The sequence below is a fragment of the Theropithecus gelada genome, chromosome 5 (assembly GCF_003255815.1).
Source record: "Theropithecus gelada isolate Dixy chromosome 5, Tgel_1.0, whole genome shotgun sequence".
In the NCBI taxonomy this organism is placed as follows: domain Eukaryota; kingdom Metazoa; phylum Chordata; class Mammalia; order Primates; family Cercopithecidae; genus Theropithecus; species Theropithecus gelada.
The window spans coordinates 173,115,995-173,136,920 of NC_037672.1; the positions used below are offsets into that span (position 1 = coordinate 173,115,995).

The window sequence follows — 20,926 nt, forward strand, 5'->3', positions numbered from 1 at the left end:
ATAGTTCCTAGAAAATTTCATTGCTTCCTTCTGTCAAAGATTCTTTTGAAGTAAATGGTCTTTCTAAGATATGCCTGTAGTGTTGGCTTCTGTTGCACAATTCGTCCTCAAGAAGCTCTTGAGGTTACGCACTTTGACCATCCTTGGTATCTTCATTTACATAATCACTATGTAATGAAGCCTACAGACTATTTCCTATTTTCCACAATCTGTATAGGTTCCACAGGATTCTTGGGAACTTACCATAGTCGGGCCATGAGTGATGAGCTCTTTCAGGAGATTGAACACAGCACCAAGAGGACAAAGAAACTTACTATTTGACTCTACCCAAAACTAACCCTCTTCTGTGGATCTTTTTCATGACTGAGCTTCAAAGACTTGTTTCTCAAACCTTTTCCAAAGGAACTATATAGGTTAAAAATTATTCTCATATTTTGCACTTTAGATTGTCCCATGAGAATGCAAGACAACAGATACATTACTTATAGCTGGTTAAGAGATGCATTTGACCTAGATCTCTTACCTCAGATAAAACTGGATTTTGAACACATTCCCAGTAAGTTACCTGTATCATCAGGGCTTTCTTAGTCTTCTTAAATATTATCTATCTAAAAATGCAAAATTTAACAAGGAAGTCTCTGAAGGTAGAATTGCTAATAAAACAGTGTGAACTTTCAAAAGTGCAGAAAAACTGGTAAGTTTAGCTGGAAATTGACATTAGTAATACTCATCTTGGAAGTCAAATGAGACTGTTAATGAGCTAGTATCAAAACATAAATAATACCAGTTGAAAATTTTTCACATATAAAATATAAAATTACCATGAATATATAAAAGATTATTCGTTTTTCAGGACATCAGTCTGCTTTTGTTTCCCTTCAGTTAAAATATGGGGCATAGCAGCAACCAGTGGGAGCTTTTTAATTGAACTAAATGTATTGCTAAACACCAGAACCAAGTTCCAAGAAAAGGATGATTTTCTTTCCCCACAACTTGTTTTCAAAAGAAGGGACACCTATCTTTTTAATGGTTTAAGTTCAGGCTGTTCTTAGAGATGATCAAGGTGTTCTATGGGCCATAGTATAATAATCATTCAGAATAAAATTTAATTAATGAATGTGATATGTAACTATATAATAGGCAAAGCAGTAACTTTTAATTTCTAATAAGGAAAACATATTAAGAAGTAGATTTACCATTCCTACAAAATTATTAGAAAGAACTCTTACTCATCATGGTGAATTATGTTTATACCTTTAAAATTATTTTTGCTCATTCTGTATTAATTTATTTAATTTTGTATTTTCAACAGTACCTGGCATAGGAGTTTAATAAACAAATTGAATGGAAAAGAAATGTTCTTTAACACAATTATGGAAAAGACACCACTCTATTTATTATTGAAATACATTCAATACTGGGTGATTCTGTTTCTTTATTATGGCGAGAGATGATGGCATCATTTCTTCAAAGCCATTTGACAGGTGCTTTTCAAGGTTTCTTTTCCATGTTTCTGATAGGTTTCATAACAGAGTAATGAGAATGTTGTCCAGCTTGCTTCACATGTATTTCTCTGTGTGAACTGCCACCATTACCTATATTTGCTAGGGCATTTAAATAAACAAAATTAAAATCAATTCATGGTTACTAAATATTTATACAAGCATCAACATGTCTAATATATCAAATATATGCAGAATGATTGGCAACAGGTCGAGCACAGTTAATCTAAATGCCTGGTAAACAAGAATATTTAAATCACGGATTATAGTACTCATGGATAAAAAAAAGTCTGAATGTCAGCCACTTCCAAAAGTCATCAGCCTAAAAATCTCCAGGGTTTATTTTGGTGCATCTGATACTGAATATGACCCAACTATTCTTAGATATTGCTTCAGAAAGCAGCTGAGGCAACACTAGCACAATTTTATACTTAGATTTGACAAACGTCCATGATTCATAATACAGTTTTTGGAACTCTGATTACACTGAGGCATTCCAGCTAGCCACCCAGACTCTTTAGGTCACTCAGTTCTAATGGGAGGGGCCAGTGGCAACTAAGACATCTGTATTCCATTGACCCATAATTTTGCTAGATACTAAATTTAGGTAAACAAGTAGAGGAACTTGAGTGTTATAAAAAGAAAAAAGCAAAGGTAATAACCTATATTATGATTAATTTTGGCCACCCTGTTTGATAATTAGAAGATTTTCAGATGAACAGCCTGTGATTTCAGTGTCATTATATGAAATCTTAGATGGTAACATAGAGTTAAGTTCCTACAGTCTAGTGTTTTTGCATCTCCTCCTTCCATTAACTATCAAACTATGGTAACTGACCTGAACTATTTACCCTCTTTTCAGAAACTGAAATGAAATCCTTTGAACAAATTTAGAAAAAAAGATTTAACACTTAATAGTTCTCATCCATATAATTACCAAAGCTGAATCCACATCATTGATTAATTTACTGTGTGCCTAGATTAAGAGAATCCAAGTATATATCTAGATTGAGACACGTAAAAAAAATAAATGTATGTTCACCTTCCCATCCTGATCTACCTTGTCCAGTGAAGGCTTCCATAAAACCATCTCTTTTTCCAAAGAGAGCAAGACTATTGAGGTGAAAGCGAATCATAAAAGAGCATCCAGAGAATCGTAAAAAAGAGCAGTAGAGAATAAAATGGGAGGAGTTATTTATGGCAGCTTATACATTATTAAAATTGTAAAAGCAAAAATTCATTTTCCTTGGAATCCTGATCTGAAGTAATGATAGCATGTAGTTTTTTTAAAAACTCATATGTGAACCTTGAAGATTTTCAAAAAAATAACAAAAATGAGAAATACTCTTTAGCAATTCAAATATCAGCAGGCATCAATTTCTGTCTCTAGTCTATTTGCATCTCTTTCTTACACAGGAAGGAAGCCGTGCTGCGACTCATCACTACTACTTTCTACCTTTCACTGCAGGTCCCAAAGCAGGTGGCCCTGCTCTTTCCCTGCCCCGGTGAAATTCAGTCAATCATAAGGGGAATGAGGCAAGCAAGTTAAACACAAAAACAAAACTTACCTGCAGTTTCCTTTCCATACCTCCTGATCCCCTCCTCCCATGCTCACCCTGTCCCTGTGGCTTCACCTCCCTCCCTGCTGGAACTTTCACCACAAATGTCACCAACAGAAGAAGTTAAGGCATGAAGGACAGGATATATTCCTAGAATCTAAAGGTGAAACTATGGATGCATTTTATTCATTGAAACATTTGTTTTGTTTTGTTTTGTTTTGTTTTGTTGAGATGGAGTCTCACTCTGTCACCCAGGCTTGAGTGCAGTGGCGCGATCTCGGCTCACTGCAAGCTCCACGTCCCAGGTTCACGACATTCTCCTGCCTCAACCTCCCAAATAGCTGGGACTACAGGTGCCCGCCACCACGCCCAGCTAAATTTTATTTATTTATTTATTTTTATTTTTAGTAGAGACGGGGTTTCACCGTGTTAGCCAGGATTTTCTCGATCTTCTGACCTGGTGATCCGCCCACCTAGGCCTCCCAAAGTGCTGGGATTACAGGCGTGAGCCACCACGCCCGGCCCATTGAAACATTGTTATCCACTTCCATTGGTTCTATTATGCTTACTATGCCTCAGGTGGATGAAGAGTTAACGGGATTTTGATGGGCTGGCCTGATGTTTGGACATTAAAAAGTGTGCTATGAGGAACACTAGTTATACAAGACCATTAAGCAAAGCAAAACCAAATAGTGATGTGTGATCAAATAGAGTTTGGAAAACACTTCATTCTGCCTCTCTTCTCTTTAGTATTTACAATGCATATTAGCATATTAAAGGTTCTGGAAAATCATAAGTTTTTTTTCGTTTTTTTGTTTTTGTTTTCGTTTAAAAAAAAAAGGAAAATTGGCAGGGCTCTCAAAGACTCTATGTAAACAAAGAACTTTTATCCCCGGTGAAATGCCTCAACAGGTCAGGAAACATAATCTGTAGCAGAGGTCCACACACATTTTCTGTAAAGGGCTGGAGAGTAAATATTTTAGGCTTTGTGGTAGGCTTGCCAGATAAAATATAGGACACCTAGTTAAATTTGAATTTCAGATAAATAGTGAATAATTTTTAGTAAAAATATGTCCTAAATATGTCCTCAAACGTATTTGTTGCATTGTCCTGTGTTTTTATTTGCTAAATCTGGCAACTCAACTTTCTAGGCTAGACAGTCACTTTGGCAACTACTCAAGCCAACTGTTGTAGTGTCAAAGCAGCCATAAGCAAGGCATAAATTGAGCAGGAGTGGCTCTGTTCCCTGTTATTTATGAGCACGGGAACTTGAATTTCATAGCATTTTTATGTGTCAGGAATTACTATTATTCTTTTGATTTTTTTTTTTTTTAAACCATTAAATCCAAGCAGTTTAGGAGGCTGAGGAGGGCGGATTGCCCGAGCTCAGAAGTTCGAGACCAGCCTGGGCAACACGGTGAAACCCCATCTCTACTAAAATACAAAAAATTAGCCAGGCGTGGCGGCGTGCATTGTAGTCCCAGATACTCAGGAGGCTGAGTCAGGAGAAACATTTGAACCCAGGAGGTGGAAGTTGCAATGAGCCGAGATCGCACCACTGCACTCCAGCCTGGGTGACAGAGTGAGACTTCATCTCCAAAAAAAAGTAAAAACTATTTTTAACTTGTGAACTATACAAAAATAGACAACAGGCTGAATTTGGACCGTGGGCTAGAGTTTGATGTCGTATAAATGCTTTCTGAATTAACAGGGTTTAATCAAGTGACTTCTCGTAATACAACTGATTGAGAATTCTTAGTATGCAAGTATCTATATCTGTCTCAGGACTCACGGACTCAACTTCTGACTACTAAAGAACTGAGCTTTCAAGTCTATGACCCTGACGTTTTTCGGACTCACCTATTTAAGCATAAATCAGAACTCAAGTAAATCTGATTGTAGCAGGCTGGGGAGGGGGCAGCGACTTAGCGGACCACATGTTCCCTTCACTTACCATAAAGAACTGCATACCAATGTAATTGACAGTGTAGGACTGAAAGTTGACCTACACCAACATTTTAACTATTTAACCGTTTTTAAAAACTTTAATTGAAGAAAGTCAAGCAAAAAAAAATCAATTTTAAGAAGCAAAGAGTTAAAACTTACGTAAAACAGGGGCAACTCTTCCTCTTGTAACTTTGGAATTATATCTGTGCCCACAGGCTTGAGCAGGAAGGTGATTGAGAGTAACTTCTCCCACTGTTGGTTTCACGTCAAACCATTCTATAAAATATGAACAAAGAAGTTATTTCTTAAAAAGTCATAATGGCCATTGTCAAAGTAAGACGCCATAATTTAAAAATTCAGTAAATCATTTAAATTTCTGTTTATCATATTCCTGAGTAGTGTGAATACATAGATTAATAATCCCTCCCTGCATTGCTCACAATATATTTAATACACAAAATAATTACTTTAAAGGTAATATGTTTATGTTCCTGTTAGTCTTTGGTAAGTTTCTATTCAATTATAAAGTATATACAAAAAGATAAAGAAACAATAAGTGTAATTCACTCCCATGAATTTGTGGAGTGAATACACTGAGGGTACCATCATCCAGATCAAGAAATGATGTATTACCAGTACCCCAAAGCCCCCTCATGTCTTTCCAAGACAGTATTCTAAAAGGAAAGTGCTATCCTGACTTCTATCATCGTAGGTTAGTTTTATCTAGTTTTATATTTGATAAAATCATACAGTACCTTTCATTTTGCAAACATTTTATATGATAAAAATTGTGAATTAAAATTATTTCCATGTTTCCCATATTTCTTTTTAACTAATCCTGTAAGCTGAAATACTTGGGCAATTTCCTTGTGCTTCTAAAGATCACTTCCTTCTCTGCATCTGCAGCTCATCCTTCACTGAGGCTTGAAGAAGTTGCTAAGTTAATTCCTACTCACCAGTCATACTCTATCAACACTAAACACAACTCTGGTCAGTAACATTGCCAGAACTATAATTATCATAATTAATTACTTTGGCCACAAATGAGAAATGTTTAAAATCAGCAGTCTCAGGAATCAAGACTGGAGAAAGAGTACTGTTCAAGATTTGGAAAGGTTGAGATGACCTGTAGCTAAAGAAAAAATGTGTTCAAAAGACAACAGAGATGCAGGTTAGTTTTTTAGAAAGATAGACTTTTAAACATAAGTCAGTGATGTCTGATTTGTGGTGTTAAAATATAACTGGACAGAACTAAAATGCCAGACAACGAAAGCACTGAAAGGAGGTAAAGGGGTGGCAGGGAGGGATCGGTGTCATAGTGTTCTAAGGTCCTTGCAGTTTCAGGAAGAGAGTGAAGATATTAATTTTAGACTAAGATAAGTATGCATGCTAAAATGTATAGATTGGCACTAAAAAGAGTAGAGATTTAAAATGTTCAAAATTAGTGGGAAAAAAATCTTTAGAAAAAAATTTGGTCCAAAAAAGAAAAGATAGGTAAGATGAAAACAAGAAACAGAAAAAGAGGAAAAAAAAAAAAAACTCAAAATAGTATGTTAGATATGAATACATATAACAGTGGGCAGTATTAATAAATTCATAACAATAAAATTTACTGTGGATGAAATAGAAACAACACTTCATAGAAGAACAAATTTTAAGACTTTACAAAGTATCAACACTAATTCTAAAGAAATAATAATTAAGACAACATGCTAAAGTGACACACATGTAGACAAAGTTGAATAGAGGGCTCAGAAACAGACCCATACATACACACCAACTGAAACACGAGAGGGCATTACGAATAAGTGAGGAAAGGATAGACTACTCAAAATGTGGGGCTGAGACAATCGCTTCTTCATGTGGATTGCAGATGAAGTAACAGCTCACAAGTTTTCACTTTAATCAACTTAAACTTTAAAAGGTTTACATCTTAAAAGGTTTCACTTTAATCAATTTAAACATATGAGGATATATTTATAATCTCATTATGGGAACAGTGTTAACTATGGAGTTTGCATTCGATTTTCATTCCTGCCATAACAAATTACCACAAATATCATAACTTAAAACAGCCCTTTTTATCTCACGGTACAGAAGTCTGGGTCCTCTCTTTAGAGTCTCAGAGGCTGAAAGCAAGGTATTGGCAGGGCTGCATTCCTTTCTGGAAGTTCTGGGGATGAATCTTCTCCCAGGCTCACTCAGCTTGTTGGCAGAATGCAGTTTCTTATGTTTGCAGGACTGAGGCCCCTGTTTTTTGCCTGGCTCTCAGCCCAGGGTAATTCTTTCCTCCTGGAAGCTGCACCACATACCTTCTCATGCTTTCCATGTTGTCTCTGCAGCACTAGCAGATTGAGACCCTATCACACTCCAGATCTCCTACTTCTCCTTCTGCTACATGTGTCTGATTCCAGTTGAAGAAAGATCTCTGCTTCTAAGGGTTTATGTGATTAGATCAGGTCTGGCCTGAATAAGCCAGCGTACACACCCTATCTTGGGGTCCACAACTTGAATTACATCTGCAAAGTCTCTTTTGCCATGTAAAGTATCATATTCACAGGTTTCAGGGATTAGGACATGGATAACAGGGGGGCTTATTCTGCCTACTACAGAGTATCATAAAATCAACTAAAGTTAAAAATATATATGAATGAAATAAAAAATAACATATAAATATTATATATAGGTAAATGAAATAAAGAATAATATATAAATAGTAAGTATAGTTTGGTGTTTTCTTTGTTTTTTGTTTTTGTTTTTGAGATGGAGTCCCGCTCTGTCGCCCAGGCTGGAGTACAGTGGCACATTCTCGGCTCACTGCAACCTCTGCCTCCTGGGTTCAAGCCATTCTCCTGCCTCAGCCTCCCCAGTAACCGGGATTATAGGCGCCCGCCACCACACCCAGCTAATTTTTGTATTTTTATTAGAGACCGGATTTCACCATGTTGGTCTGGCTGGTCGCAAATTTTTGACCTCATGATCCGCCTGCCTTAGCCTCCTGAAGTGCTGGGATTACAAGCGTGAGCTACTGCGCCCGGCCTAGATTTTTAAATCAAGGAAATTACAAACAAAGGCAGCAGGATGGTAGTTACCCTTGGAAGGGAATGTGGAGAATGCAGTCCGAGGACACAAGAGGACACAAAGGGGAAGGTAAAGGCATTAGTAACATTCTATTTTTTTAACCTACGTAGGGATATACAAATGTGTTTTCATCGTTAGTCATCTTCTTTAAATTGTACATATACATTATGTACTTGCGTGTGTGATAAATATCACAGCAAAGTGTTGTTTAAAAACATGCAAAGTGTTTCAAGATAAAATTCTCCTCATTAATGACCTGAATTATTTCTTTTCTCACGAATTCATGAGTAAAGCCAGAGATGACAAAAATCAAGGAAGAGAAAACAAAATATAAGACATGGAAGAACGGACAGAGTAAGGAAGGACCAAACCTAAAATATCCATCTCACAATTTTAGGACATGTTAAAATTGGTGCTTTCCTCTCTTGCTAGAAACCAGAGAGAAAATGGTTTTCTTCAGAAAAAGTTCACAGGTGAGAGAAATCCTAATGACCTACATCCGCCTCTTTTCCTGAATGTTTGGGTGCCACAGAAATGATGTGGTCTCTATAGATGTCTGGAATCAAGTGAAATAAGATTTCAATACATGAGTGGTATCCTGAGTAACTGCTAGAAAAACAAACAAACAAATATAGAGCGAAAGTTCAATTACTCTGCCACCTGCCAGTGATTCTGGCAACGCAAATGGCAAATGCTGTGTTTGGGTACTTAGAGAATGATTTCAGTGGTATCTCTGGAAAGTTGCCATGATAGTTCCAATCTGCTCTACCATCTACATCCGAACAAGCCTACTATGGAAAGGATAACATTGTCCACACTGTAGACAGCATCCACAGTGAATCATGGGAATCTAGGCTTTTCCCAAGGGATGAGTGTCCTGCTTAACTTTTAAACTCCTTAGTTACTTGATATGTGAACTTATTTCTTGTGAAAGTTTACATGAATCTTTCATAAACATACACATTTTTCTAAAAGAAGTGTCTGTATACTATGTTAACCTATGCCTTCATCAAAAAAAAATTGATTTATAAACCACTCCAATGCTAATAAATCATTTCACTGCTAGCATTAAAGAAGTCATTTCCCTTTAGACCAGTTACAGAAGATGGCAAAATGGGCCAGTGCAGACATTTCTTTCATCTGTGCTGAAGAATAGCCTGACAGAGTTGGAAGAACTCAGCCGTTTCCAAGGAAAACTTACCTGGGTTCAATTTTCTGCCTAATTTTCTTTGCAACATATGTAAAAGGATGAGGAACTCTGCTTTCAGTTCGTTGCTGAGCATGTTGGGATTGCTTAGTAATTCTGATAACCTAATGTTATCTTTAATAGACTTTGAAGCTGTAGACCTGGAAACCAGGGGTAAATGCCTCTGGTAACTATGGTCCGTGAAATTCACAGAGTCATCCTGGATACTTTTAATTCTGGAAATAAAAAATAAAATACTGTTGATAAGCAACATTTTAGTAATGAGATTTATATTATCAAAAGTTTCACATTAAATTATATTACTAGGAAATTACAAAGAACTTACTCTCGATGTGTTAATAAAGTGTAAACCTCTTCTATCAATATTTCAGGCACTCCAGCTTTACAATGAATTGTTCCATGGATTAGTTCTTTAGGTAATTTAAATTTTTTTCTTGCCAGGAACTTTAATAGTAGAAAGAAAATGTTTTTATCATAAGAAATTCTATAAAAATCTCCAAGTACCATGAATTCACTTTAATCACCCTTTTATTTACCTATCAAGTCATTTTTTGTGTTTAACGCGTTAGTTATTAAAAGATAATATTCAGCAGGGAAACCAATCAGTATTTATCATGCTAATGGAAATCATTATGCTCAATTTCATAGGTGATTCATGACATAAACAGTTGGAATTTAATAAACTTTGTGATATACAGGAACAAGCTGCCAACTCAGTATCACACAGTCACACACACACACCTGTAGAGATCCAGGAAATTAGGATGGCACACTTTATTTATTTTTTATTTTTATTATTATTATTTTTTGAGACAGAGTCTCGCTCTGCGGCCCAGGCTGGAGTGCAGTGGCCGGATCTCAGCTCACTGCAAGCTCCGAGGATGGCACACTTTACAACAAACATCTTAACAGTTAAAAATGTAAATGATTGCTAACATACCTTCTCCAACTGTGCCCAGTTATCCAACTTGACTTTTAAAGAGGTCCCATTTTCAAAGGATGATAATTCAAGTTCCCAGGGGTAATATATACTGAATATTTCTGCAATTAGGAAGCCATTTGAAAAATCTCTGATCCATGGCAATTAGGAAATGAAATAAAGTGTAGTTAATTATGCAGTTTGTATTATAATTAACACTAGCCTAATATTCCATACTAAAAGTATCTTGTTAAATGAGTGTTGTTGGATCGTTGCTCTAAGGAGAACCTACTGTGGAATTTCGCTAAGATTATGTACATTTCAAAGGCTTTGGTGTTCTTTTGATGAACCCAACCTGTTAATTTGTATTGAATCCGCATTTCAACAAGATTCCCAGGTGATTCATATGCACTTTAAAGTTTCAGTGGCATCTTTGTAAGAAATACTGAAGACAAATTAGTAAACTAGTCCCCCGCTTATCTGCAGTTTTGCTTTCTGCAGTTTCAGTTACCTTGGGTCAACCACAGTCGGAAAATATTAAACGGAAAATTCAAGAAATAATGTGTAACTTTTAAATTGTACTCTGTTCTGGGAGTGTGATGAAATCTCCCTGCCTGCTCTGTGTTGCCTAGAATGTGACTCCTCCCTTTGTCCAGAGTCTCCACGTTGTACACATCAGTCACTTTTTAGTTATCAGATCAACTGTACAGTGTGATGTGCTTGTGTGCAAGTCACTCTAATTTTGTTTCATAATGACCCCAAAGTGCAAGAGTAGTGATGCTGGTGATTCAGATATGCCACAGAGAAACCATAAAATTCTTCCTTTGGGTAAAATGAAAGTTCTTAACTTAATAGAAAGTTGTAAGAATGCTTAGAATGGTAGGAATGAATCTTATATCCCCGAAATATGAAGAAAAAGAAATTCTTGATAGTTTCACCGTCACACCTCAAACTGAAAAACTTTCAGCCACAGTGTGTAATAAGTGTTTAGTTAAGATTTTTAAAAAGGCATTAAATTTGTGGATGGAAGACATACACAGAAATGTGTTCTGACAGAGGGTTCTGTAGTACCACAGTTCCAGGCATCCACTGTCGATCTTGGAACCTATGCCTCTCTGATAAGGAGAGACTAAACCAGAGTTCTACAAAAGATTCATTGCCTTAATTTTTATAGAATTTAGTTTGGATTCCCAGAGCAAATATTAACTGCCAGTTACGTACAAAGTGCCTACAATTAAGCAGCAACTTTAAAAACTTGTTGATAACTCTCAAACTAGATGCCATCTCTGACAGAGGGTAAACTGATCCTTACCAGTGTGTGTGTATATATATATGTGTATGTGTATTTATATATATACACACACATATACATATATACACACATATATATATATATATATATTTTTTTTTTGAGACAGAGTCTTACCCTGCTACCGAGGCTGGAGTGCAGCGGTGTAATCTCAGCTCACTGCAACCTCTGACTCCCGGGTTCAAGAACTCTCCTGCCTGCAGCCTCCCCAGTAGCTGGGATTACAGGCACCCACCACCACTAATTTTTGTATTGTTAGTAGAGATCGGGTTTCAGCATGTTGGCCAGGCTGTTACTGAACTCCTGACCTCAGGTGATCCGCCTCCTTCGGCTCCCAAAGTGCTGGGATTACAGTCATGAGGAACTGTGCCTGGCCATCCTTACCAGTATTAATGCCCAATGTCACTAAAGAAAAAGCTTTGACTATTTTAGTATTTTTTGTAGTCACCAAAGCATTCTATATTGTCTACAATTTAATGATTGCTTGATTGAGTAAACAAAATGTTTCTTGATATTTTGTTAAAGCCTTGCTCCCTAATAGTATTTTCGTGTGTATGCGTGGGTGAGGGGTCTTGATTTGAAACATAAGTCAGGCCAGGGTAGGCAATCTGAGGCCTGGCAGGCGGCGGAAAGCAGGCGGGGCGCCCACCGAGGGGGCCTAGGCCTGGCTTACTCAAGCACCTGTTGATGTTCCTGGGGAAGAAGCTGAGATCCAGACCCTGAAGCCAACGCAGAACGGAACGAGACAGGTGGGAGTTCTTCGGGGCATGCGGATAGACCAGACACTTCTTAGGCCTCCCTCGGATGGGAGCTGCTAGCTGTGGCGAAAGTGACGGCGACTTGGCTAGGGCTGCCGCCGTCAGTGTCAAAGACCCTTTCCCCCGGCCGGCGGCAGCCATGGCGCTTTCTGGGTTGCTACGGCAACAGCAGACGGCGGGGCGGGGCCTTAGAGCTGGCGGGGCGGCCACGTGGGGCGCGGCGGAGTCTTTCGGGTCGAGACATCGGCGCCTGCGCAAGCGCTGCCGCAGCCGCCCGTGCTGCCGCTTTACTCCGACTTTGGAGCGCGGAGCCAGGTACTGAGGGATGCAAAACTGTGGGCCCAGTGGTGTGGCCGCGGTCTGGAGAGTGTAAACCTTGGGCAGAACTTTCAATCTCAGATTTAGTTGGCCTCACTGTTAACCTATTTAGAGTTTTGTGGGGTTTTTTTCCTTCTGTCATTGTTCATAAGTTTTATATTTTAAATATTGTTGGTTTCTGCCCAGCCAAAGGCCTATTTTCAGTCCTCTAGTTAGAGGAGTGGTGTGACAAGACTCCAGAGGCCAAGATAGTTTTTGTTTGGGAATTGGAAGAGATGGGGGGAAAAAATCTTTAAAATGGAAATGAATGTCCACAAAATTTAGCATAACTATTTCCTTAATTATTGCATTAAGTATTTGTCAACAGTAATATTTGAAAACGATGTGTAGGTTAGATTTTCACACTTAATTAAAATGTCCTAGTAGGCATAATTCCTTCATTAGTTCAACGGATGTGTATTGAGTTCATATTACGTGCCAGGCACTCATCTAGTCACTCGGGATCTATCTGAACACAAAACAACTGCAAGTTGGCACAGGCAATTATAAATATGTAAGCATAATTATTAAAATCCATTAAAAATTTTTATAGCCAATTTTTTTTATTTTTTTATTTTTATTTTTTTTGCTTGGCAGGGCACAGTGGCTCATGCCTGTAATCCCAGCACTTTGGGTGGCGGAGGCGGGAGGATCGTTTGAGCTCAGGAGTTCAAGACCAGCCTGGGCAACACAAGGTGGAGAGACTTTTGCTAAAAAAAAAAAAAAAATAGCTGAGTGTGGTGGTGCACACCTGTAGTCTCAAGTACTCCAGATGCTGAGGTGGGAGGATCACTTGAGCTGAGGAACTTGAGGCTGCAGAAAGCCAGGTGACAAAATGAGGCCCTGTGTATACATACACGTGGTAAAATATGGGATAGATCTTGATAATGATACTATGTAATATTTTTAGTGTTTATTCATATGCATGCCTATTAATAAAGTGAACCAATGTGTTCTCTATATGATTAAAAAAGAAAACCCAAACTGAAGCTATATAAGTGTTTTCTGTTAGCCTAAAAATGTTTTAATGAATGATTCATTCATTCTATAAATTTTTTTGAGGAACTATCCTGGGGTATGTGCTAGATCTTTGCTATCCAATGTGGTAGCCACTAGCCACATGTGGCTATTTAAACTTAAATTGAAATAAATTCAGTTCCACTGGCTACATTTCACCTGCTCGATAGCCATATGTGGCGAGTGGCTGCCATATTGGATAGCACAGACACAGCACTTTCCATCACTACAGGAATTTTGATTGGACAGTTCTGTGCAGCAGATCATTTATAAGAGATACAGACATAGAAATATCAGTGAAGAGATTGCATACCCTGAAAAGTTCTGCCATGGTAACCATATGTTAGCACCAGAAAGGAAGCAAATCCTTTGGCCTGGGAGAGTGTAAGAAGTCCTCTCAAAAGAGATGACCATTAATTTGATCTTAGAAGGTGGTATTTTAAGCTGATTAAGATGAGAGCTTTGAATAGCCATTTCTATTGTGAAAGGAAGTTAAATCTTGGGATCCCCCCCAACTCCAAATCACTAAAAGGAAAAGTCAAAGTGGGAACCACTTAGGGCAAACCTGCCTCCTCTTCAGTCACCCCTCTGCTCACTGAGCTAAATGCATACCTGATTGCCTCCTCTGGAAAGTCCAATCAGAAAGTCAACAGAATGCAATCCTTTGTCTCTTGTCTACCTATGACCTGGGAGTCCCCTCTCTGCTTGAGTTGTCCTGCCTTTGCTTCTAGTTGTCCCACCTTTTCCAGACCAAATCAGTGTTCATCTTACACATGTCGACTGATGTCTCCTGTACCCCTAAAATGTATAAAACCAAACCACTCTGCCCACCTTGGGCACATGGCAGGACCTCCTGGGGCTGTGTCATGGGTGCTCATCCTCAACCTTGGCAAAATAAACTTTCTAAATTAACTGTGACCTGTCTCAGAGTTGGGTTCACACTACCTTTTATTAGCTATATGTCTTTGGACAAGTTATTTAACATTTTTATTTGTAAAATAGGGAAATAAATAGGATACACCACAAAGTTGTAGAGATTAAATAAGTGAAATCTATAAAAAGCCTGAAACAATGGGCAGCACATAGTGCTCAGTAAGCATAGATGACTGCTTCAAAGGTGATCTTGGAAATTTATTTGGATGATGAAGGAGGAATCTCACACAGAATGACTGATGGGAGCAATTGCACAGAAATATGAGGGGTTTATGAAATGAGTTTTAGTAAATAACGGAACGCATTAGGGTTAGAGAGAGTGTTCTGGTGTTATCAACCAAAGAAACATTATCAACCAAAGAAACATTATCAACCAAAGAAACATTATCAACCAAAGAAACATTATCAACCAAAGGTTTAGATGATAATGGCTAGAGAAGTAGGTTAGGTCTATAGGTTGGGGTTTATTTGTTTTTGTTTTTGAGACAGAGTCGTGCTGTTGCCCAGGCTGGAGTGCAGTGGCGTGCTCAGGACTCACTGCAGCCTTGACCTCCTGGACGTAAGTGAACCTCCCGCCTCAGCCTCTCATCTCAGTCTCCCACGTAGCTGGGACTACAGGTGCGAACCACAATGACTGGTTGGTTGTTAAATTTTTTGTAGAGATGGGTCTTGAACTTGTGGGTTCAAGGAATCAATCCTCCAGCCTTGGCCTTCCAAAGTGCAGCAATTACAGGCATGAACCACCACGCACAGCTGGATTGGGGCTTCATTGTAAACAGTTTTGCTAAAGAGTTAGAAAATCTTCCTGTAATCAATATGCCAATTGTTAAGCAAATACATCTTCGTTCCAAGTGTGACCTTTCCCTCTAGCTTGTTAGGTTCCAGGATAGGGTAAAGGAATTACCTAAGTCACTTCCATCTGATTTAACCAAAGAGGACAACTTCCCTCCGGATGGGTGTTACGTACTAGCGTATGAGCTGGTGCATGCACTGGGTGTTACGTACTAGCGTATGAGCTGGTGCATGCACTGGGTGTTACGTACTAGCGTATGAGCTGGTGCATGCACAACAGAGTAAGACTAGCTGCGCAATTTGTAGGGCAAAGTACAAAATAAAAATGTGGGCTTATTGATCAAAAATTAAGAATTTCAAGACGATAGCGGATCCGTAAAAGCAAGCATGGGGCTCCTCTAAGTGTGGGGCCTTGCAGCTGAGTCCAGCTCAGTGTTAATAAAGAGGCATGGAAAAAAAGCATGTTGATCACGTAATTTGTCCTATACAACTCAAGAAGAAAGTTTGTGAGATTTTAAAAAATAATCCTTTTTTTTTTTTTTTTTTTTTTCCCCAGAGAGAATGTGACTGAAAGGGTAAAATTACTGTCTTTCATTTCCTTAGAAAGGGACCATTTGGCTGACAATTAAATTGAGTTCTTCCTTACAAGGAGTAATGTTTTACCTTAGCCAATGTGTCATTATGTACATAATGAATATGGTTCTACAGAATAATTTGAAACATAATGATGAGAAGTGCTGACTTCACTTAGAGAGAGATGCCTAAAAAATTACAAGGTAGTTAGGAAAATATTTCTTACTGTCACACTGGCAGGGAGGTCACAAGCCCCACCAGCTTCTGAATGTCTAAGTCCAACCCAGGCTTGCGCGCCTAGTCTCTGAGGTGTGCAAGCTGTGCAGCCTGGGAAGCTCCATGCCTAGAAGGGGTCCATGCTTGGAGCCAATTACAGTGTTGGTCCCATTCTGCAGTGATACTGTAAATCCACACTTCCTTTAATACCCCTCTGCATACAGCAAATATGTCTTCAGGTGTTTGCATATCAAAGGAATTACATCTGTTGAAGTCACTGAAGGATTACTGTACATTGCTGGCTCTCAGTGGGGCAAATTTGCCCCCAGGGGACATTTGATAATGTCTAGGGACACCTTGATTTTCACAACTGGAGGGAGAGGGGACAGGGCGGGGTGCTGACAACTTGGGGGAGGGAGCAGATTGCTGATATCTGGTGGGTGAAGGCCAGGGCCGCTGCTGGACATCCAACAGTGCACTGGACAGTCTCACACAATGAGAAGTATCTGGTTCCAAATGCTCACAATGTGGAGGTTGAGATACTCTGTTTTAGATTAACTCAAACTTGCAAAAGTGTGCTGCTGAGTGGAAGATGGGGACTCCGAGGTGAGGATGGTGCTGTGAGCAGATGGTGTGGGTTCCTGTGAAGTCTCCAAGGAGAACACAATGAAGGGAAGAGGGTGGCCCTCACATACCTGAGGACAGAAGGTGGGGGATGGACGGGTAATGTTAGAACTGAGCTCCACAGACACTTATCCCACCTCGGGAGGTGGAGAAAGGAGAACAAACAGCATGTGCATTTATGAATAGTGTGAACTGTGATAAGAAGCAAAGGTTGAAATTATGCAACGTTGTTGCAGGCCTTATGAATATTTTACTTCCTGCTGTTACTAACCATTACTACAGCTAGACAGAGTTCATGCAAAGCTGGCCCTGCTTATCACGAACAGGTCTTAGGAGTAAGCTACTCTGCTGAATTATAAAGAGTCTCAAAAACATGCTCCCTTCCCTCTTGCATTCTGAAACGATTCTCAGATAAGACAAAAGATCAAAGCAGTTGGAGAAAAACCCCTCAAATCTGTCACTGATGGAGTTGTTATTTGAGAAGGTGGCTTACGTCCATGGGCAAGCATCTTCCTAATATTCAACTCCAGGTCTAGAATGAAGCCTCTCCTAGTCACAGACTCCTGGGACCTGGATTCAGGTAGAATCAGCTGCTGTCAAATGCATGGTTATAGAGAAGCAGAACAGAGCATTTGCTCCCTGTGGCAGCTCAGACCAGGTAGGGAGAGGAAGGGGTTAGACACACTCAGTTCTCCTACTAGTTAACCAATCCCATTCAGTCGCTCCCTCTCTTGTAAGAATGGGCACTACTGCAGGTGGCAGTTATGGAGGATGGGGCTGGGGGAGTGAGGACAGAGCCCTGGAGCGCTGTACTGGTGGGGCTTCCTACACATGGGAGAGTACAATAGGAATGGGAGAAAGATGCCGTCCTGCCCACCTTGCAGAGAGGATCAGTGTGCAGTCAGCTACTGCCTTTGGAGAGAGGGGACCCAGCTTGATGAAACCCCTCCTTATTGTCACGAGAACAGAGGGGCATGGGGTTGAGGGAGGAGCAACTAGAAGAAGAAATGCTTGCCATATATGGAATTGCTAAGGTGCACAGGCTTCATTTTCAAAACTCCTCTTGAATAAGCAGCTGAAGTTGGGGGCCCAAAAGGTGACGCATCACATCCAGAATGCTAGCTTCATCCATTTAGGGGAAGGAAGTGGCTAAGAATCCAGCCTAAGCACAAGTATGGGAGAGGGAGAGATGGAGTCCCTGCTTCCTTTCACAATATCCCCCAGCACCTCCATAATACCCAATTCTTTCTTTTTAAAAGCCTGTTGTGGAGGGTTAATTGCATCTTGTGTATTGGTAAAGGGAGATTGCAAAACACTATTTTCTACAGGTCTTATTTCCTTTGTTCTATCAGGCATGCTCACGCCATGATAAAGCAAGTCCGAAGGTCTGTCCTGCGGTGTGATATACCCTGGGCTACTCCTGCAGTGAAGCAACCTTATTCCTCATTCCTCTAACTTCACATATTCTCTCCCTACACTGCTCCTGTTGAATATTTTTACAGGGTCCTCCCTGTAGAAACCTGTCCTGATATCAAATATCCTGACTGACTGACTCTTCTACCCTGGATCAATAAGGGATCCCTTTTCTGATTCTCTCGATCCTCTCCTGTTTGATGTCAAGTCTTATGCCCACCAAAACCCCCATCCTTTTCTTCCTTGTGTCTTTGGGAATCTTCCTCGTTTAGTTCTCTAGCATGTTGTTAGTGTTCTGGCACAAAAACACTAATACCTCCGGTTTTTAGGAACTGGACTGAATCAGCTTTACTTGCTCCCCATGGGTAGCTCAGATCAGGTAGGCAGAAGATGGGGCTATGCATGTTCCCTTCTCCTTCCAGTTAACCAGTTCCATTCGGCCATCCCCTCTGTTGTGAGGTGAGGGGTGCTGCAGGTGGCAATGATGGAGGACAAGGACTGGGGGAGTGAGGACAGAGCTTGAGGGTACTGTGCTTGTGGAACTCCCCTGACATGGGAGAAGAAAAATGGAAGATAGATGCCATCCCGCCCACCTTGCGAATGGAATGAATGTGCAGCCAGTCACAGCCCTTCATCATGCAGCCTGCAGGAATCTACTTAGAACAGTGATTCCACTGGATGTTTTCTTATGTATGTGTAGGGCATTTATATTCTCTAAAGTTCTCTCTTGAGCAATTCCTTTGAGAGGATATCAGAAAGAAAGATCCTGATGTATTGGCTTTAAAAAGTTACGTTACTGGTCTGGGCATGGTGGCTCACACCTGTAATCTCAGCACTTTGGGAGGCCAAGGTGGGTGGATCACCTAAGGTCAAGAGATCGAGACTATCCTGGCCAACATGACAAAACACCATCTCTTCTAAAAAATACAAAAATTAGCTGTACACAGTGGCAGGCACCTGTAATCCCAGCTACTCAGGAGGCTGAGTCAGGAGAAACACTTGAACCCAGGAAGTGGAGGTTGCAGTGAGCAGAGATTGCACCATTGCACTCCAGCCTGGGAGACAAAGCAAGACCTGGTCTCAGAAAAAAAAAAAAAAAGTTACATCACTGGCCTGCAAGAGACAGAGATTTTAGAGCTCTGCCCTCACCAGATTCAAGCTTTTAATTGTCTTCTCTCTGGAGCTATGAAGATAATGATTGTTGGCAGTAAGAGTTACTGGGTCACCATTATTTGCATTGACTGCCGAGGCATAGCTGCCAGCTCCCTTCCTAGAGCACACAGTTCACCTCAGTGCTTACATTCCCCATCGAGACGCACTTTGGCTGCTTGGACCTACGAAACCCCTTTTAAATACTTTAATTGCTTACTGTAAGTTGTTCTATATAACCCATAAAAGGAACCTCCATGCCAGAGCTCGTGAAGCAGCTAATGAATCCCAAAATAGTGTTTGCACAATAGGAGGATGTCTTCCCTCTGGGCTATTCCTTACATATTCATGAATTTGCCTTTATAGGAAGGACCACGTGGGATTAGCATGGGAGAAAAGCATTAATTGCCTGCCCAAGACAAGTATTTCTGTAATAGGTTATATCACATTTTTATTCCTGCTTTCTCCCACCTTTAGTGTGTATATTTTGGACCTGCTAAAAATGACCATCTACCCAGGCGTGGTGGCTCACTCTGTTCTTAGACCTCGTTGTCTAGGGTCCAGTGTGACAAGGACAATGATGATAGAAAGATTGAGCCTTTCCATCTCTGTTGATAAAGTTTTGCTGGCTTAAGACCAGTTAAGCAGGTGTATCTTAGTAGGTGTATCTCAGTCTTCCACAAGGATGAAACTAGAAGTTTCAAGATCTCTTGAGGCCTCGGCTCGAAATTAACCCAACGTCACTGCTACTCCATGTCTTAGTCACAGAAAGAGACAGGACTCATCCAAATGCAAGACATGGGGAACGTGCCCGCTTCTCTTGTTGGGAGGAGAAGGCAAGTGACATTGCAAAAGACTGCACGGGAGGAATTATTGTCAATATTTTGCAACCAATCTACTCCTGTTCCTCTGTTTCCTTCAAGTCTTAATGGAATATGATTTGGTTTGATGTGGTAATTTTCTCACAAAAATTCAAGAGAGTAGAGGGAGAAGTTACATTTGCAAGTAGAAAAGTTAGGCTTTTCTTTTGTCAGGGGATGTGTAAGTTTGTATCTCTTATCTTTTTATTTTGAATACTTGTATATTTTAGTTATCTCTTTTTGTTTCATGCACTAGAGACTCACTGATATTCTTCAGCATAATTGGAGGGAATTGGGTGTTATCTGAAGTGCCCAAGAGTTCATGTTTAGTGCTCATCTCTTCTGGTGTCCTGCCAGCTCTGAAAGTTCCATGATTCTCCACAATTCTGAAAGTTCTGCGATCCTCCTACTTTTGCTGCTGTGGCAATTGGCCTCTGGTTGGGCTGCTTCAGACAGGTGGAAGGGCAGGCAGGTGAACAAGGAAAGTCTTTGAAAAGTCTGTCCTTAGAGACAGCAGTTCCACTTTCTATGCCATTGGCATATGTTTGTGGCTCTCTGGGTCTCATTTGTTAGTCTCATATCTCTCTGTTGAGTGCTTTATGGGATATTCAATTTTTCAGCACCTCACATCAGAGCACCTCCTTGTCCCAGCTTATCTTTCAGACCCCTGCCACACACCACAAGTCACCTGCCTGCCTGTCGTCTGCTCT

The 20,926-nt window shown here is 40.0% G+C and overlaps 1 protein-coding gene across 1 annotated transcript; it reads right to left on the reverse strand.

Moving 5' to 3' along the window:
• Positions 1-1,374: 1,374 nt before the first annotated feature.
• SPATA4 (spermatogenesis associated 4) lies at positions 1,375-12,526 on the reverse strand. The gene is made up of 6 exons (XM_025385819.1): positions 12,206-12,526; positions 10,237-10,366; positions 9,622-9,740; positions 9,291-9,511; positions 5,168-5,284; positions 1,375-1,604 (listed from the first exon to the last, which is right to left on the reverse strand). Exons 1-6 carry the CDS (start codon positions 12,421-12,423, stop codon positions 1,492-1,494), a joined length of 918 nt encoding a protein of 305 aa, XP_025241604.1. The 5' UTR covers positions 12,424-12,526; the 3' UTR covers positions 1,375-1,491.
• Positions 12,527-20,926: the final 8,400 nt, after the last annotated feature.